Consider the following 21,039-nt stretch of genomic DNA (forward strand, 5'->3'; position numbering starts at 1 on the left):
GGGGCCTCTTCTTTAACCAGTTCATTGATATACCTCCTGTAGGTGCTTCTGTTGTCAGCCAGGTGGCAGAGTTGTGACAGACTGTAAGGTGAGACGTTGTCCTTCCATCTCTTCGGAGTGTGAGCTCTGGGGTAAGAACCGTCTGATGTTCTATCGAAGGTTACCTTCGGGAGACAAGTGCCAGCCTTGCGTCGGATATATTCAAGCCATTTGAGTTGTGATAGGTTTATTCTGTCCAGTTTTGGGAACCTGACTCTCAGATTATGGAGAAGCTTGGAGTTGGAGATTCTGTCATGGAAGGTGATACCAGCGATGCGTCGTAGGGATTTGGTTTCAAAGGCAGCTAGGCAGCGTTGATCGTCTGTTTTAAGCGTCCAGCATTCACAGGCATAGATGGCGATCGGAATAATGAGGGAGTAGAAAAGTCTCTTTTTGAGAGTAGTTGTTAAGTTCTTATTCCTCCAGATGGACATCAGAGCTTTAAAACTGGAGTTTGCAAGTGTCAGGCGTCTCTTGATGGCATTGAGTTGGTTGTTATCATAAGTAAGTAAGCTCCCAAGGTAGGCGAAGCCTTCCACCCGCTCAATGATACCTTCACCAAGCTGAAGGCTGAGATTTACCTGTGAATCGAATTTGCGTGAACAGCGCATGGCTTTCGTTTTTGAGGTGTTGATTGCCATCCCGAAGAGGTTGGTGGATGAGTGAACGCTGTTAGCCTGAGATTGTAGATCTTGAAGGGACACGGCTATTAGGACTATGTCATCAGCATATGCCAGTTTGTCTATCATCACTCCTCCGACAAGGGCGCCGGGCGGGTTATCTGTGAGTGAAAAGGCTGCAGTTAGGAAGAGATTGAACAGCTCCGGTGATATTAGGCAACCTTGAAGTACTCCGGTAGAGGTTTTGAAGCTCTTGGTAAGTCTTTCTCCAGTCATGACGCGGCTACTGAACTTCTTATACATGTGTTTGGTCAGCGAGATCAGGTTGGATGGGATCCCAAAGTGAAGAAGGATGTGCCATAGACCTTTTCTCCATATCCGATCAAAAGCTTGTTTAAAGTCTATGAAAAGGTAGTAGATGCTGCGGCCAAGTTCGCTATACTTCTCCATGGTCTGCAGAACAGTGAATATTTGATCAATTGTTGATCTATTAGGTCGGAAGCCGGCTTGGTATTCCGGAATGACCATTGAGCAAATGGCTCGTATACGCCCGAGCATGACTTTGTGAGGATTTTTGTTGCGTGGCTGGTAAGACTTATTGGGCGGTAGTTGTCGCAGACAGCTTTAGAGCCTTTCTTATGCAGGGGGATGATCGTGGCTTCACACCAGGGTGAGGGGAAGTGACATTTTTCCCAAGCAGCTGTGGCAATTTTTTGGTAAAGGTCAAGGAGAGGTTTGCAGTTTGCTTTCAGTAGTTCGGGCAGGATTCCATCGGGGCCGGCAGCTTTGTTTGTGCTCAGGGCAATAGCCCTTTCAATTTCCAATTGAATGAGTCCTTTGTGAGTTTCTACGACAACGCTTTCTATAAACACCTTATATGCCCCCAGGGCATAAATTACAACCCGTGCCCTGAGGTCTGAGAGGGGTTTGTCATCCTCTAAGACCTAATTTCCAGAACTTTCAACTACGTTAACAAAATGGCTATCTCAAAATTTTGATTGGATGTGTTTGGGGAAATGGTGGGCGTGAGAGGGGGTTTAGTTGCCCTCCAATCACTTTGAACTATTAAAAAGGCAATAGCCATTTCAATTTCCAATCCAATGAGCCCTTTTGAAGTTTCTACGACAACGCTTTCTATAAAAACCTTATATGACCCCAGGGCATTAATTACAACCCTTGCCCTGAGGGCTGTGAGGGGGTTGTCATCTTCAAAGACCTAATTTCCATAATTTTCAACTACGTTAAACAAAATGGCTATCTCAAAATTTTGATCGGATGTGTTTGGGGAAATGGTGGGCGTGAGAGGGGAGTTAGTTGCTCTCCAATCACTTTCAACTATTAAAAATGGCACTAGCCCTTTTAATTTTCAATCAACTGAGCCCTTTTGAAGTTTCTACGACAACGCTTTCCATAAAACCCTTTTATGCCCCCAGGGCATAACTTACAACCATTGCCCTGAGGGCTAGGTGGGTCGTCATCCTCTAAGACATAATTTCCAGAACTTTCAACTACGTTGAAGAAAATTGCTATCTCAAAATTTTGACTAGATGTGTTTGGGAAAAGAATGGACATGAGAGGTGGGTTTGTTGCCCTCAAATCCCTTCCAATTATTAAAAAGGGCCCTAGCCCTTACAGTTTCCAATCGAATGAGCCCTTTTTCAAGTTTCCACGACAACGCTTTCTATAAAAACCTTAAATGCCCTAAGGGCATAATTTACAACACTTGCCCTGAGGGCTCTGAGAGGGTTGTCATCCTTAAAGACCTAATTTTCGGACCTTTGAACAACGTTGAACAAAATGGCTATCTCAAAATTTTGATTGGATGTGTTTGGGGAAATGGTGGGCGTGGAAGGAGTGTTAGCTGCCTTTCAATCACTTTCGTCTATTAAAAAGGGCACTATAGTAGTAAGGCCCCAATTACTTGAAAACCTACATGCGCTTTCACAAGGCTGAGGCGTGGATATGTGTGTAGATTTTCAAATAATTTAGTTAACAGGGCCATTTGCTTATTACACTGAAATCTACATGGCGTGGCAGACCGGTTTTCTATTATGAGACTCATTTTTGAGTAAAGCATTAATAGATACAAAACGTGATTGTGTATGACACTCATTTTTTGGAGGTCAAACTCATGGATACATGTTTATTTTTTATTTTTTTTTTAAACTGGTATTTTTTCAATGAAGCCCATAGCACTTTGCAAAAACCCGTGACTGTAGGACTGAAAGTCTGTTCGCACTATATCTTAATAAAATTGATGATCATTTTAATTTTAAAATTTTTAATTAAAAAAAAATATTTTTGCGAATTTTTTTTTTTTGCGAAATAGTATTTTTGTAAAGTTATTGAGTTGGTTAATACTGCATCACGGGTAATTAAATAATGTTATACTTCCATCAACAATACAAAGAATATACTCAGATACTTAATAAATTTGACGCCTACAATAGACATTGGTAAAAGGTATTCAATAGCTTAATTGAAAAGTAACGATACAATGACATTGTGACTTGACCTCGCTTTACCTCTGCAGTGTGGTCTGTATAATACACAAGTAACGTTTGAAAAGTATTGTCAATTTAAAAAGAAATCGCTGAAACGTGTTGTGAGGGGGATTGGTTGCAGGAAGGGTTCAGGTGCACGAGAGTTCAGTTAAAGGGGACACAGTTACATGAGGGTTTAATTAAATTGGGTTGAGTTGCACGAGGGTTCAGTTAACGTGGGTGGAGTTGCACGAGGGTTCAGGCGCACGAGGGTTCAGTTGCACGGGGGTTCAGTTGTACAGGGTGTCGATTATAACGGGGTCCATTAACAGGGGGGGTCCAGGTGCACGGGGGTTGAGTTAAATGGGGCTTGAGTTCCACGATAATAGTGCTTTGTTGTGGTTTAGCTTGTCACAGTTACATTCTCTTGATCTTTCAAAGTTCACTTTGATTTTATTTCATTGATTCTTTTTGTTTGCATGTCCGGGCTAGTGTTTGCAAGTCCAAGTTGTGTTTTCAGACCTACTTTTTTCAGACTTTCGTGTGTTTTTCTATGTTCTGCCGAAAAAAAAAATATGTTAATAAGTTTAAGTAATAAATATATTTAATCTTAACCCGTATTTATTCTTTAGAATAGTTTTATTAATTTCATTAAATTATGAAAAAATTGTAAGTAAGTAACAATAGCTTTCTTGAATTCGCTTCCTGGAAACAATACAGATATTTAATTCAAGAAATAATAATTTATTTTTTCTGTTCAATTATTTTCAGTTTAAGCCAATATAATTACCACATTTTTTTATTCTAGCTTATAATTTTCAGTGTTAGCAAATATAATTACAATATTCTTTTATTCTAACTTAACTTTTAGGAATAGAGTTTCGGCTAATATTGATCCTTACATTCCTGAAATCATGAATTAGAATGTTTAATTAGCTGTATTGGGTTTTCAGACATAGTTTTTTAGATGTTTATGGGTGTTAGGTTCCTGGAGGGTTTTATGACTCCTCCCCCCAATGAATTCAGATGGTTTTAGGACTCATCCCCCTAGCCATAACTCCATTCAACCTTGAGCGAAGATATAAAAGTTTGATGAAGTATTTTCCTACTTAAAAGCTATATTAATAACGTTCAAGATGATATGACTTTATGACAAAGAATTTATCATTTACAGAGGGTGTTTGCAAGTCCAAGTTGTGTTTTCATAAATAATTTTTTTCTATTGTATTTTGTTTTTATATGTTTTGCCGAAAAAAAAATATTTTTCTAATCTTAATCAATAGATATATTTAAGCTTAACCCGTCTTTATTCTTTATAAATTTTTTATTAAGTTAAATAAATTAATAAACAATTGTAATTAAGTAACAATAGCTTTCTTGAATTCGCTTCCTGGAAAAAATACAGAAATTTAATTCAAGAAATCATAATTTATTTTTTCTGTTAAATTATTTTAAGTTTAATCCAATATAATTACCACATTCTTTTATTCTACCTTATTATTTTCAGTGTAAGCCAATATAATTACCACATTCTTTTATTCTAACTTAACTTTTAGGAATAGAGTTTCGGTTACTATTGAGCCTTACATGCCTGAAATCATGAATTAGAATGTTTAATTAGCTGTTTGGGATTTTCAGACATAGTTTTTTAGATGTTCATGGGTGTTAGGTTTCTGGAGGGTTTAATGACTCCTCCCTCCAATGAATTCAGATGGTTTTAGGACTCATCCCCCTAGCCATAAGTCCATTCAAACTTGAGCGAAGATATAAAAGTTTGATGAAGTATTTTTCTACTTAACAACTACATTAATAACTTCCAAGATGATAAGACTGTATGACACATAATTTATCAGTTGCAGAGAGTTCAATGACTCCTCCCCACAATGACTTCCAGGGGTTTTATGACTCCTCCCCACAATGAATTCAGATGGTTTTAGGACTCATCCCCCTAGCCATAACTCCATTCAGCCTTGAGCGAAGATATAAAAGTTTGATGAATTATTTTTCTACTTAACAACTACATTAATAACTTCCAAGATGATAGGACTGTATGACACAGAATTTATCAGTTTGAAAAATCATCTTGTGGTGTTATATTTGAATGTGCTTTTTTATTATTGTCTATGGAACTCGAATAAATTGACTGTTATCCTTGGATAGTGAACTATAACATGTTTGAGTATGATAAAAGCTTGTGGAGTACTACATTACTTCATATGAACAGACTGGGATTCTGCGAGAGAGTAATACCACCACTTAATAATGCTGGTCGGGAACTGAGATATGTTCTGGAGGAAGTCAGTGAAATTTGCAGCTTTTTTGGGGTTGAAGCGCTCTACGTAAAGAGCAATGTACCTACAGATAAAGTTTTAATTCAAAAGTGTGACCCTAGGATTCCACTTTTCAATCTAGAAGAGTTTAAGTGTCCTAAATTTGAGGGGGGGTTATCACCGTCCTGAAGACGAGGTTAGGTTCTTCGCACAGTGGATACCTAAGAACATACCTGATCATGATAAATCCATAAGACATGTTAAAAACTATTCTATATCATGGGACCATCGTTTGTGGATGTTTAAGAGTGAACTCTAAGTACTATTTTTATGTAAACATTTGTTGTTGTTTTTTTCCAAAAAAAACTGTTAATACATTTAAGCAATAAATATCTTTAAGCTTAACCCGTCTTCATTCTTTAGAATAGTTCTATTGTAAGCAAGTAACAAACTGTTTCATGAAGTCACCTCTTTGATACACAATGCAGAAATTTAATTTAATAAACTATGAAAAAGTTGTAAGTAAGTAAGTCAGTAACAAATTCTTTCTTGAAGCCATCTCTTGGATACACAATACAGAAATTTTCAATAAAGAAATTATGAAACATTGTAAGTAAGTAGCAAATTCTTTCTTTCATTCACCAGCTAGATAAACAAAGACATTTTCTTCGAGAAATTATTACAAAATTCTAAGTAACTAACAAACTATTTATCATTTACATGACTTAGATACATGATGTAGAAATATAATTCAAGAGATCATGAAAAAATTCTCAGTAAGTAAAAATTTCTTCTTGAAGTCATCTTTTGGATACACAACACGGAATTCGAGAAATCATGAAACTATTTGTAAGTAAGTAACAAACTTTATTGATTTCAGCTCTTGGATATACAGTACCGATACTTCATTCAAGAAATTATGAAAAAATCGCAAGTAAGTAACTTTTTTTTCTCTTTCTCACAAACAATTTTTAAATTCGCTACAGGATGTAGAAATTTAATTAAATAATCTATTAAAAAATTATCAGTAAGCAAAAATTTCTTTCTTGAAGTCAACTCTTGGATACACAATACGGAAATTTCATTCAAGAAATTATGAAAATATTTTTAAGTAACTAAACAAACTCTTTATTGATTACACCTATTTTATATACAGTAACGATAATTCATTCAATAAATTTTGAAAAATCTCAATTAATTAACTTTTTTTTTCTATTTATAAAAAACAATTTTTCAATGAGATCCATTTTGTATAATTTTTATTAAAGAAAATATGTAAACATTATCAGTAAGCTAAAATTTCTTTCTTTCTTGAAGTCAACTCTTGGATAAACAATACGGAAATTTAATTAAATAAATTATGAAAAAATTGTAAATAAGTATAAAGTTATTTCTTGAATAATGCATTAAATAAATTATAAAAAAATCGCAATTAAGTAACTTTTTTTTTCTCTTGATCACAAACAATTTTCGTTTAGCTACATGAAGTATAAATTTAATTCAAGAAATTATTAAAATATTATCAGTAAGAAACAATTTTTTTCTTTCTTGAAGTCAACTCTTGGATACACAATACGGAAATTTCATTCAAGAAATTATGAAAATATTTGTAAATAAGTAACAAGCTCTTTATTGATTTCACCTCTTGAATATACAGTACATATACTTCATTCAAGAAACGTGATTAAACACGTTTTAAAACTACATGCTATTTGCTTGCCTTTCCTTGGCACTTTTCCAAACGAACGGGGATTCCCCACTGGTTCCTAAACATTGCAAAAAGTGAGCAGTAGGAAAACTCCACGTTTTCAGCCAGACTGGTTTTTTAGACAACTCCCATTCTTAGGGACCAATCACAGACAGCGGAGGTTGTTCAATATACAATAACTTGATTGGTGATTGGTTACACACCACGAAGGTGCATACATAGTGAGAGAAACATGCAAAGTCGACATAGCTTTATTTCATTTTTTTAAGGTTGATTTAGACGAGGTTACGTGCGCGCACGTTACTTACAATGTACTTACTTACAATTTTTTCATAGTTTCTTAAATGAAGTTTCTGCATTGTGTATCCAAGAGGTGACTTCAGGAAACAGTTTGTTACTTGCTTACACTAGAACTATTATAAATAATAAAGACGGTTTAAGCTTAAAGATATTTATTGCTTAAAAGTATTAACACGTTTCTTTTTGAAAAAAACAACAACAAATGTTTACATAAAAATATTACTTAGAGTTAACTATTAAACATCCAAAAACGATGGTTCAATGATATAGAATATTTTTTAACATTTCTTATGGAGTTATAACGATCAGGTATGTTCTTAGGTATCCACTGTGCGAAGAACCTAACCTCGTCTTCAGGACGGTGATAACTCCCTCAAATTTAGGACACTTAAACTTCTTCTAGATTGAAAAGTGGAATACTAGGGTCACACTTTTGAATTAAAACTTTATCTGTAGGTACATTGCCCTTTACGTAGAGCGCTTCAACCCCAAAAAAGCTGCAAATTTCACTGACTTCCTCCAGAACATATCTCAGTTCTCGACCAGCATTATTAAGTGGTGGTATTACTCTATCGCAGAATCCCAGTCTGTTCATATGAAGTAATGTAGTACTCCACAAGCTTTTATCATACTCAAAGATGTTATAGTTCACTATCCAAGGATAACAGTCAATTTATTCGAGTTCCATAGACAATAATAAAAATGCACATTCAAATATAACACCACAAGATGATTTTTTCAAACTGATAAATTCTGCGTCATACAGTCCTATCATCTTGGAAGTTATTAATGTAGTTGTTAAGAAGAAAAATAATTAATCAAACTTTTATATCTTCGCTCAAGGCTGAATGGAGTTATGGCTAGGGGGATGATCCCTGAAACCATCTGACGTCAGTGGTGAGAGGAGTCCTACAACCAAGCGACTACAGTGCGGGGAGGAGAAAATGAACTCTCGTTAAATGATAAATCCTGATTCATAAAGTCCTATCATCTTGGAAGTTATTAATGTAGTGGTTAAGTAGAAAAATACTTCATCAAACTTTTATATCTTCGCTCAAGGTTGAATGGAGTTATGGCTAGGGGGATGAGTCCTAAGACCATCTGAGTTCATTGGAGGGAGGAGTCATAAGACCCTCCAGGAACCTAACACCCATGAACATCTAAAAAACTATGTCTGAAAACCCAAACAGCTAATTAAACATTCTAATTCATGATTTCAGGAATGTAAGGCTAAATAGTAACAGAAACTATAGTCCTACAATTTAATTTATAATAAAAGAATATTTTAATTATATTGTCTAACACTTAAAATTAGAAGGTATAATAAAAAACTGTGGTAATTATATGTGGTATGGCTTAAACTGACAACAATTGAACAGAAAAAAAGAATTATTATTTATTTAATGATATATCTGTATTGTTTCCAGTAAGCGAATTCAAGAAAGCTATTGTTACTTACTTACAATTTTTTCTTAATTTAATGAAATGAATAAAACAATTATAAATAATAAAGACGGTTTTATATTAAATACATCTATTGCTTATACTTATTAACATATTTTTTTTTCTGCAAAAAATACAAAAACACACGAAAATAGAAAAAACGTTTTTATGAAAACACAAATTTTACTTTCAAACACTCTCTGTAACTGATAAATTATTTGTCATAAAGTCATATCATCTTGAAAGTTATTAATTTAGCTTTTAAGTAGAAAAATACTTCATCAAACTTTTATATCTTCGCTCAAGGTTGAATGGAGTTATGGCTAGGGGGATGAGTCCTAAAACCATCTGAATTCATTGGAGGGAGGAGTCATAAAACCCTCCAGGAACCTAACACCCATGAACATCTAAAAAACTATGTCTGAAAACCCAAAACAGCTAATTAAATATTCTAATTCATGATTTCAGGCATGTAAGGCTCAATAGTAACCTAAACTCTATTCCTAAAAGTTAAGTTATAATAAAAGAATGTTGTAATTATATTGTCTAACACTTAAAATAAGAAGCTATAATAAAAGAATGTGGTAATTATATGTGGTATGGCTTAAACTGACAATAATTGAACAGAAAAAATGAATTATTATTTATTGAATGAAATATCTGTATTGTGTCCATGAAGCAAATTCAAGAAAGCTATTGCTGCTTAATTACAATTGTTTATTAATTTAATTAAATGAATAAAAATATTATAAAGAATAAAGACGGGTTAAGCTTAAATATGTCTATTGATTAAGATTCGAAACATATTTTTTTTTTTCTTAAAAACATACAAACACACAAGACCGTATGAAAAACGAATTTCTGAAAAAAAAAATTTGCATTTCAAATACTCGCACGGACATTTAAACAAAAGAAAACAAATAAACAAGTAAATAAAACCAAATGTTCCTTTATTAGCTAAGTAACATAACTAAAATTGAAGAATTTATGCACAGTTTTAACTACTTAAGGAAAAATTTGTTAAAGATGGGCAATTTTCTTAAGAAAACACACTAAATTAGGAAAGAAAACCAAATGTACATTTATTATCTAAGTAACACGACAAAAAATCAAGAGTTTATGTGCAGTTTTAACTAGCTAAGGCTATATTTGTTACAGATAGGCAATTTTCCTAAGATAACACTTAAATTATACAAAATACTAAATGTTAAATTATCACATATGTAAAAAAAAAGTTTTTTTTTACCTGAAAGTAAGGAACGATGTAAAAACTTAAAAAGAAAAGAAATTATTCCGTTTATGAATGGGACTGTCCCCTCCTAAACGACTCGCTCTTTACGTTAAAGTTTGACTTTCTCACAACTCTAATTTTTTAAACAATAAAAAAATTTAGCGTAAAGAGCGAGGCGTTTAGGGTACAACTATGTTTTTTTTTTGGCAAAACATCCAAACACCCACGAAAATCTAAAAAACCTAGGTCTGAAAACCCAACTTGGACTTGCAAACATCAGCCCGGACATGTAAACAAAAGAAAACACATAAATAAGGAAAGAAAACCGAATGATCCTTTATTAGCTAATTAACATAAATAAAATTGGTGAGTTTATGCACAGTTTTAACTATTTAAGGCAAAATTTTCTAAAGATGGGGAATTTACTTAAGAAAATACACTAAATTAGGAAAGAAAACTAAATTTTCTTTTATTATCTAAGTAACACGACAAAAAATCAAGAGTTTATGTGCAGTTTTAACTAACTAAGGCTATATTTGTTACAGATGGGCCATTTTCTTAAGAAAACACTTACATTAGAAAAAATACTAAATGTTCCATTAGTACCTAAGTAAAAAACAAGTTTTTTTTTAACTTAAAGTAAGGAACGATGTCAAAACTTAAACGAATAGAAATTAAAGGGGCTGTCCCCTCCTCAAAGCCTCGTTATTAACTTTAAAGTTTAGCTTTTTCAAAACTTTAATTTTGAAAACAATAAAAAAATTTAGAGTAAATAGCGAGGGCATTGAGGGTACAACTATGTTTTTTTTTGGCAAAACATCCAAACACCCACGAAAATCTAAAAAACATAGGTCTGAAAACCCAACTTGGACTTGCAAACATCAGCCCGGACATGCAAACAAAAGAAAACACATAAATAAGGAAAGAAAACCAAATGTTCCTTTATTAGCTAAGTAACATAACTAAAATTGAAGATTTTATACACAGTTTTAACTATTTTAGGTAAAATTTTCTAAAGATGGGGCATTTTCTTAAGAAAACACACTAAATTATGAAAGAAAACCAAATGTTCCTTTATTATCTAAGTAACACGATAAAAAAAATCCAGAGTTTATGTGCAGTTTTAACTAGCTAAGGCTATATTTGTTACAGATGGTCCATTTTCTTAAGAAAACACTTACATTAGAAAAAATACTAAATGTTCCATTATTACCTAAGTAAAAACAAGTTTTTTTATAACTGAAAGTAAGGAATGATGTTAAAACTTAAAACGAATAGAAATTATTCCGTTTATGAACGGGACTGTCCCTTCCTCCAAGACTCTCTCTTTAAATTAAATTTCGGCTTTCTCACAATTATATTTTTTTAAAAAATAAAAAAATTTATAGTAAATAGTAAGGCTTTGAGTCTATAAACAAGTTTTTTTTTTTGTCGAAAAATCAAAAAACACACGAAACTTTAAGAACGTAGGTCTGAAAACCCAACTTGGACTTGCAAACCCCCGCCCGGACATGCCAACACAAAGAATCAATGAAATAAAATCAAAGTGAACTTTGAAAGATCAAGAGAATGTAACTGTGAGAAGCTAAAACACGACAAAGCACTACTCTCGTGTAACTCAAGCCCCATTTAACTCAACCCCCCTGCCAGTGACTCCCCCCGGCAACGGTACCCCTTTATACTCGAAACCCTGTCCAACTGAACCCCCGTGCTTCTGAACCCTCGTGCACCTAAACCCAAATTAACTGAACCCTCGTGCCACTCCACCCAATGGAATTACACCCTCATGTAACTGTGACCCCTATAACTGAACTCTCGTGCAACTGAACCCTTCATGCAACCAATCCCCCTCAATACACGTTTCAGCGATTTCTTTTTAAATTGAAAATACTTTTCAAATGTTACTTGTGTATTATGCAGACCACACTGGAGAGGTAAAGCGAGGTCAAGTCACAATGTCATTCTATCGTTACTTTTCAATTAAGCTATTGAATACCTTTTACCAATGTCTCTTGTAGGCGTCAAATCTATTAAGTATCTGAGCATATTCTTTGTATTGTTGATGGAAGCATCCCATTCTTCAATTACCCGTAAGGCATTCTTAACCAACGCAATACCTTTACGCAAATACCTTTTCGCAAAAAAAAAATTCGCAAATAGAGTTATTTTTACGTCACAATTTTCAACTTAAAATGATCAGTAATTGGATTCAGATATACTACGAACAGACTTTCAGTCCTACATTCACGGGTTTCTGCAAAGTGCTATGGGCTTCATTGAAAAAATACCAGTTTAAAAAAAGAATAAAAAATAAACATGTATCCATGAGTTTGACCTCCAAAAATGGGTGCCATAATATAAAACATGTCTGCCAAGCCATGTAGAGTTCATTGTAATAGGCAAATAACCCTGGTAACTCAATTACTTGAAAATATACACACATATCCACACTTCAGGCTTGTGAAAGTGCATGTTGGTTTTTAATCTTATATGGCCTTACTACTCCCGTCTTCACCTGATTTTTATGGCGAAAAGTGTGGAGAAATGAGCTGAAGAGGTTAGAGAAAGCCAAAGTAGGTATCGGCCGGCTTTTTAGCCTTAAACCCCCCTGAAAAGGGTTGCATGGGTAAATGCAGTTCCCAAAACTTGTCACCGTTTTGAATTAGTAACAAAAAATTTACGGTTTATTCAGTTTTTGAGAGGTATAGACGTATGGAGCTAAGGATAAACCCCTTACTCTTTTGTATACAAATGTGCACGAAAAATTGACGTGGATTTTGAACCTTTGAATTATTTAGTATATCCCCCCATTCCGAACTTTCCGAAGTATAATTTGGATAGAGGAGCAGAAGACGGAGTTGTTTTGAAATATGTCTTGCACCTCTCAGATTTTTAGGACCTCTCAGAAAATTTGTTAGAACCTCTCATAAAAATTTAATGAAAAGGAAAAAGGGATGAAATCTAAGGTGAAAATACACATTTCTAAGAAGAAGAATAAGTATAAAAGAAACTGTCATTAACAGAAATATTAAAAAATTAAAACAACCTCTCGGCTCATGGATTCCCTAATTGCCAGCGTCTAACTTTGTTTCCGGCATTATTCAAGAGGAATAAATTATGATATTTATCAATTGCTAGTGTGCAAGAATTACGAGTAATTTTGAAACACCCTTGCCAGGAAATTTTACCAATAGCTTTCAAAAGTTATCCCACAATTGAGACAGATAATAATGTAGTCAAGGAGTTAAATATCGAACCAAATACACGAGACTATTCTTGCTCCCGTATCCTTTTAATTTATTATATATATATATATATATATATATATATATATATATATATATATATATATATATATATATATATATATATATATATATATATATATATATATCATTCTTATTAATTGTAAGAATGAAAATGTCATTTCCAGATAATTTAGGGTTGAATACTCTCAATTGTAACCAGTCTTTAATATTGAACCTAACATTAAACCTTGCGAGATCTGTTAAGAATGTATTCAAGTGGAATTAGTTTTTACTATATGACAAATGAAAATTAGGAGATACTTATATAATCTTGGTTCTTGGATTGGTGAATTTGATCGAGAAAAACTGCATTCGTTAAAATCTGAACTCCCTACGAATTTGTCGCGAATATTTTAACATTTCCTATACCTTTACACTTTTTTTATTTGCCCCGTCTTCACCTGATTTTTATGGCGAAAAGTGTGGAAAAATGAGCTGAAGAGGTTAGAGAAAGCCAAAGTAGGTATCGGCCGGCTTTTTAGCCTTAAATCCCCCTGAAAAGGAATGCATGGGTAAATGCAGTTCCCAAAACTTGTCACCGTTGACAAGATCACAGTAATCAGATTCTGTGATTCCACCTAGTCTGTATTTTAAGGATCTCATGCGAAGTTTGTGGAAAGGAAGATTTACAGAACCGCAAAAAAGCGACTCATTTGATCCCTCTGCTCAAGAACTGCTCTAGTGTTGTAGAAGCCACCCGAATCGGTAATTCCAAGGATCTCTTATTTTCACTCTAGAATAGGGTTAAATGATGAATATGAACAGATCTGTTTTTACGAATTTAAGAAAATCCCCAGACGCTGGTCTTCATGAGAACTGTGAGGACACTCCTTGCACAAATCTGAGAAAATCCTCTAATTGTAAGAGGATGGTGTGATATTTAGTTTTCACTCCCGTCGCCTCAGACTCTTGTCAAGACCGTTAACATTAAAGAGATTAAAGACAAAGTGGAGGATAAATTTGTATTTAGTACCAACGATAGATAAACTCGGGGTAGGCCATCTGGTCGCCTTACAGATTGTATTAACGGACTCTAGCAGATTCATTACCTATGTGCTACCTTCTATTTGAACTTTCTGGTTGTAAGACACTGCGACACTTTCTTAACTAACGATTACCTACCGCATGATAAGAAAACGCTACAGTCGTTCTCAAACTTTGCCTTGTTTTTTAATAGACAGAAAGTCCCATTAGCGGTACTGAACTATTATGGCTACTTGCCAGTTATTAAATAAAAAAAAAAAACAAGTTTTTTTAACTAAAAGTAAGGAGCGACATTAAGACTTAAAAGGAACAGAAATTATTCCGTATAGGAAAGTGGCTGTCCCCTCCTCAACGCGTCGCTCTTTACGCTAAAGTTTTTATTGTTTAAAAAAATAAAGTTGTCACACAGAGTCAAACTTTAGCGTAAAGAGCACGGCGTTGAGGAGGGGACAGCCCCTTTCCTATACGGAATAATTTCTGTTCGTTTTAAGTTTTAATGTCGCTCCTTACTTTTAGTTAAAAAAAAATTTTTTTTTTTTATTTAATTTTTGAACGCTTTTGAATTAATGCAGGTGTTGATTTTGGCTCACCATACATGAATAATTAAAACGAAATTTGAAACTTTCCATTTCAAGATTTTTAGGACCTCTCAGAAAATTTGTTAGAACCTCTCATAAAAATTTAATGAAAAGCAAAAAGGGATGAAATCTAAGGTGAAAATACACATTTCTAAGAAGAAGAATAAGTATAAAAGAAACTGTCATTAACAGAAATATTAAAAAATTAAAACAACCTCTCGGCTCATGGATTCCCTAATTGCCAGCGTCTAACTTTGTTTCCGGCATTATTCAAGAGGAATAAATTATGATGTTTATCAATTGCTAGTGTGCAAGAATTACGAGTAATTTTGAAACACCCTTGCCAGGAAATTTACCAATAGCTTTCAAAAGTTATCCCACAATTGAGACAGATAATAATGTAGTCAAGGAGTTAGATATCGAACCAAATACACGAGACTATTCTTACTCCCGTATCCTTTTAATTTATTATATATATATATATATCGTTCTTATTAATTGTAAGAATGAAAATGTCATTTCCAGATAATTTAGGGTTGAATACTCTCAATTGTAACCAGTCTTTAATACTGAACCTCCCATTAAACCTTGCGAGATCTGTTAAGAATGTATTCAAGTGGAATTAGTTTTTACTATATGACAAATGAAAATTAGGAGATACTTATATAATCTTGGTTCTTGGATTGGTGAATTTGATCGAGAAAAACTGCATTCGTTAAAATCTGAACTCCCTACGAATTTGTCGCGAATATTTTAACATTTCCTATACCTTTACACTCTTTTTTTATTTGCCCCGTCTTCACCTGATTTTTATGGCGAAAAGTGTGGAGAAATGAGCTGAAGAGGTTAGAGAAAGCCAAAGTAGGTATCGGCCGGCTTTTTAGCCTTAAACCCCCCTGAAAAGGGTTGCATGGGTAAATGCAGTTCCCAAAACTTGTCACCGTTTTGAATTAGTAACAAAAAATTTACGGTTTATTCAGTTTTTGAGAGTTATAGACGTATGGAGCTAAGGATAAACCCCTTACTCTTTTGTATACAAATGTGCACGAAAAATTGACGTGGATTTTGAACCTTTGAATTATTTAGTATATCCCCCCATTCCGAACTTTCCGAAGTATAATTTGGATAGAGGAGCAGAAGACGGAGTTGTTTTGAAATATGTCTTGCATCTGAAATCTACTTTGCTCAGCTGCGACATTTTTGAACTAACTGATATTGCAAAGGGAAGAAGGTGCTATAGGAAAGAATGCGTTTCAAATGCTTTGATGTACTCCTTTCCGTGGACTGCCAGGGAACGGCACTGCTTTTAGGAATCAAGTAATAGTCGTTATCGCGAAGGCACCGTCACCTTGGTAATCCTTTGAATCTAAAAGCTTTAATTGATAAAATCACCGGTCATGAACGCTGTGACGAAATGCTTTTCTCACGGGACAGCATAATAGTGAACACTGACAAGATCACAGTAATCAGATTCTGTGATTCCACCTAGTCTGTATTTTAAGGATCTCATGCGAAGTTTGTGGAAAGGAATATTTACAGAATCGCAAAAAAGCGACTCATTTGATCCCTCTGCTCAAGAACTGCTCTAGTGTTGTAGAAGCCACCCGAATCGGTAATTCCAAGGATCTCTTATTTTCACTCTAGAATAGGGTTAAATGATGAATATGAACAGATCTGTTTTTACGAATTTAAGAAAATCCCCAGACGCTGGTCTTCATGAGAACTGTGAGGACACTCCTTGCACAAATCTGAGAAAATCCTCTAATTGTAAGAGGATGGTGTGATATTTAGTTTTCACTCCCGTCGCCTCAGACTCTTGTCAAGACCGTTAACATTAAAGAAATTAAAGACAAAGTGGAGGATAAATTTGTATTTAGTACCAACGATAGATACACTCGGGGTAGACCATCTGGTCGCCTTACAGATTGTATTAACGGACTCTAGCAGATTCATTACCTATGTGCTACCTTCTATTTGAACTTTCTGGTTGTAAGACGCTGCGACACTTTCTTAACTAACGATTACCTACCGCTTGATAAGAAATCGCTACAGTCGTTCTCAAACTTTGCCTTGTTTTTTAATAGACAGAAAGTCCCATTAGCGGTACTGAACTATTATGGCTACTTGCCAGTGATTAAATAAAAAAAAAAAACAAGTTTTTTTAACTAAAAGTAAGGAGCGACATTAAGACTTAAAAGGAACAGAAATTATTCCGTATAGGAAAGTGGCTGTCCCCTCCTCAACGCGTCGCTCTTTACGCTAAAGTTTTTATTGTTTAAAAAAATAAAGTTGTGACACAGAGTCAAACTTTAGCGTAAAGAGCACGGCGTTGCGGCGGGGACAGCCCCTTTCCTATACGGAATAATTTCTGTTCGTTTTAAGTTTTAATGTCGCTCCTTACTTTTAGTTAAAAAAAAATTTTTTTTTTTTATTTAATTTTTGAACGCTTTTGAATTAATGCAGGTGTTGATTTTGGCTCACCGTACATGAATAATTAAAACGAAATTTGAATACTAATTTTACTTTTTTTTTTTGGTTAAATGGCTTCCTCGAAACTTGTTTAATTTTATTTACGAACGTTTTTATTAGTAATATATATACGTAATTTACGGATTAACTTACGTAACGAACTTCTATATTCGTTTATTTTTATAACGGTATATTACGGGTTCGCCCCCTAATGAATACCTCGCTCTTTACACTGAAGTGCAAATCTGGTTCCAATTCTTTAAGAATGACCCCTTAATCACAAAGGCCGTTAGTTAGAATCAATAGCTCTTATGAAAGTACTAAAATAAGTTTAGCGAAAAAAAGAGCGAGGTATTGACTAGGGGGCAAGCCCAATCATATACGTATAATTTCTGTTCGTTTTAAGTTTTGACGTTGCTCCTTACTTTCAGTTGAAAAAATTGTTTTTTTATTGAATTTCTGATCGTTTTTTTTAAATAATGCTGGGAAATACGGTGCCCCTTTCACAGCAATGTCCCTTTCCCCATGAAAACTTCCTCCATGGAAAGATCCTCCCAAGTGACCCCCGACCCCCCGGGGTTCGGGGGGTCAATTGTTTAAAAAAATAAAGTTGTGACACAGAGTCAAACTTTAGCGTAAAGAGCAAGGCGTTGAGGAGGGGACAGCCCCTTTCCTATACGGAATAATTTCTGTTCGTTTTAAGTTTTAATGTCGCTCCTTACTTTTAGTTAAAAAAAATTTTTTTTTTTTTTTATTTAATTTTTGAACGCTTTTGAATTAATGCAGGTGTTGATTTTGGCTCACCGTACATGAATAATTAAAACGAAATTTGAATACTAATTTTACTTTTTTTTTTTGGTTAAATGGCTTCCTCGAAACTTGTTTAATTTTATTTACGAACGTTTTTATTAGTAATATATATACGTAATTTACGAATTAACTTACGTAACGAACTTCTATATTCGTTTATTTTTATAACGGTATATTGCGGGTTCGCCCCCTAATGAATACCTTGCTCTTTACGCTGAAGTGCAAATCTGGTTCCAATTCTTTAAGAATGACCCCTTAATCACAAAGGCCGTTAGTTAGAATCAATAGCTCTTATGAAAGTACTAAAATAAGTTTAGCGAAAAAAAGAGCGAGGTATTGACTAGGGGGCAAACCCAATCATATACGTAATAATTTCTGTTCGTTTTAAGTTTTGAAGTGCTCCTTACTTTCAGTTGAAAAACTTGTTTTTTTATTTAATTTCTGATCGTTTTTTTAAATAATGCTAGGAAATACGGTGCCCCCTTCATAGCAATGTCCCTTTCCCCATGAAAACTTCCTCCATGGAAAGATCCTCCCAAGTGACCCCCGACCCCCCCCCCTTCTACCATTAAAAATCCCCCTGAAAAAGTCTGTATACTTTCCAATAACCATTTTTCGGTCAACCTCCATTTTTTTTTTTGGTCACTTAAAAATAGCACTAGAACTTTTAATTTCTGTTTGAATAAGCCCACCCGCGATATTCAAGGACCACTGGGTCGATACGATTACCCCTCAAAAAAAAAAAAATAAACACGCATCCGTGATCTTTCTTCTGGCAAAAAATATAAAATTCTACATTTTTGCAGATAGGAGCTTGAAACCTCTACTTCAGGGTTCTCTGATACGCTGAATCTGGTAGTGAGATTTTCATTAAGGTCATGTGACTTATAGGGGATGTTTCCCTTTTTCCAAAAATAAAATACATTTTCTATGGCGCGTAACTTTTGATGGGTTAAATTAAACTTGATGGAATATATATATTTAAAATTAGCATAAAAATCTAATTCTTTTAATGGATATAATGATACAAAAATTCCTTTTTTTAGAATTTCAGCCACTATTGAGCCGGGTGACTCCTTACTTACAGTTCGTTACCACGAACAGTTTGATTTAATTTGTAGCATTCATATCCCATCTAGTCGGCCTGAGGCTCTGCTAACCGCTTCATCAGCTATGCATAAGTTTATAAATTATGACTGCAGTTTTTCCTATTTACATAATAGTGGTGCAGTTTGTGATTTGGACCATTACGCGTGTTCGCCCCTTCTTCACCTTTCTGATGAACAAATAAACGTTTAAATGGGATAAGTCCATTTATTTAGATAGTGAAAACAGGTACAAAAGTCTAGATATTTCGAATACATATACAGCAATCGTCATCAGTAGAATTACTAAAGTAATAAAATTAAAACTAATATATTTACACAAAACAAAATAATTAACTTTCGGTTCATTCACTAGATTTTTTTTTCTGAGAGAGTTCAATAAACTGGGTTCATTCAAAGTCTTGAGATGTAAATTTTCTACTTTAATCTTGCCTAAATGTAAAAAGGATACCTAGTTTAAGATATTACGTCGAAAACACTCCTCTGATGTTCACGCCGAGGATGAGAAGAGAGACTACGACCCTCTATCTTGTCTCAGATCCTTCTATTAACTCTACAGCCAGTTTCAATGAATTTTCAAATTGTAATCAATCCTAACTCATGCCATCATTTAATTCTTTATTTTTAAATTCCTTACGCAAAAAAAAGAAAAAAACTTGCAACGTTTCCGTTCTTTTCCGTTCATTTAAGCATTCACGGCTATTCAATTAATCAATACTTTAATACTTTAACAGAATTCAATACTTTAACAGAGCTAAAAAAAACAAATCAAAAGAAAAATCTAAGTTTGCAGTTAATATGCACCATTAGCCTAAAACAAATAATTTAAATGCAAAACAATACCTGATTCTCCATAATCTACACGGTAATAAGTAAAAGAAATAGAAAACTCACCTTGCTTGTGCTGTTCCTTTCCAGCTCCAGCTCGCAACATCATGTCACTAAGGTTGACTTTGAGCATGCGATTTTCTTTACGGAGGTGTTCTACTTCAGACTCCATATGCCGGAGTCTCCGCTCTGTAGCAGAGCTACCACTTGAGTCTTCACCTAGTTGTCGGATCAATGCTGATATCTGTTGCTCATAATCTCTCTGTTGAGCCACAAGTTGACACTCGGCATCGAAGCGAACTCTTTGAACTTTGTCATGAACTTTACGATAATCAGTTATTTGTTGCTTTAGCCGGTCCTAAAAAGATATAGTACTGGTATAGTATAGTAGATCCACAAAAGTGAATAAATAATAAAATTAATAAGTAATGTAAAAAAAAAAAAAAAAAAATGCTACACAGCCATACCCTGAACTTTGTGACAATCAGTTATTTGTTGCTTTAGCCTGTCCTGAAAAGATATAGTACTGGTATAGTATAGTAGATCCACAAAAGTGAATAAATAATAAAATTAATAAGTAATATAAAAAAATGCAACACAGCCCTACCCAGTACCTTGCGACAATCAGTTATTTGTTGCTTTAGCCTGTCCTAAAAAGATAATAATACTGGTATAATATAGTACATACAGAAAGTGAAAAATAATGAAATTAATAAATAATATAGAAAGAAAATTAATATAGAAACAAGTAGTAAATTAGTAACATAGAAAAATGCAACAGCTCCATACAATATCAAATTCTATACAAGTATTAAACAAAGTTGTGACAGTAGGCGGTTAAATTTTATCAAGCGCTAGAAAC

At 34.1% G+C, this 21,039-nt stretch overlaps 1 protein-coding gene across 1 annotated transcript in view; it reads right to left on the reverse strand.

Annotated features, from left to right (window-relative positions):
- cos (kinesin-like protein costa) overlaps nt 1–21,039 on the reverse strand; it is a 171,491-nt gene that overhangs the window by 45,836 nt on the left and 104,616 nt on the right. The window contains exon 19 of the mRNA XM_089094032.1: nt 20,244–20,535. Coding sequence (XP_088950158.1) covers nt 20,244–20,535 — 292 coding nt within the window. The remainder of the gene's footprint in view (nt 1–20,243; nt 20,536–21,039) is intronic.

This window comes from Artemia sp. Qi Xiang Cuo, chromosome 9, assembly GCF_049724085.1.
Source record: "Artemia sp. Qi Xiang Cuo chromosome 9, ASM4972408v1, whole genome shotgun sequence".
In the NCBI taxonomy this organism is placed as follows: domain Eukaryota; kingdom Metazoa; phylum Arthropoda; class Branchiopoda; order Anostraca; family Artemiidae; genus Artemia; species Artemia sp. Qi Xiang Cuo.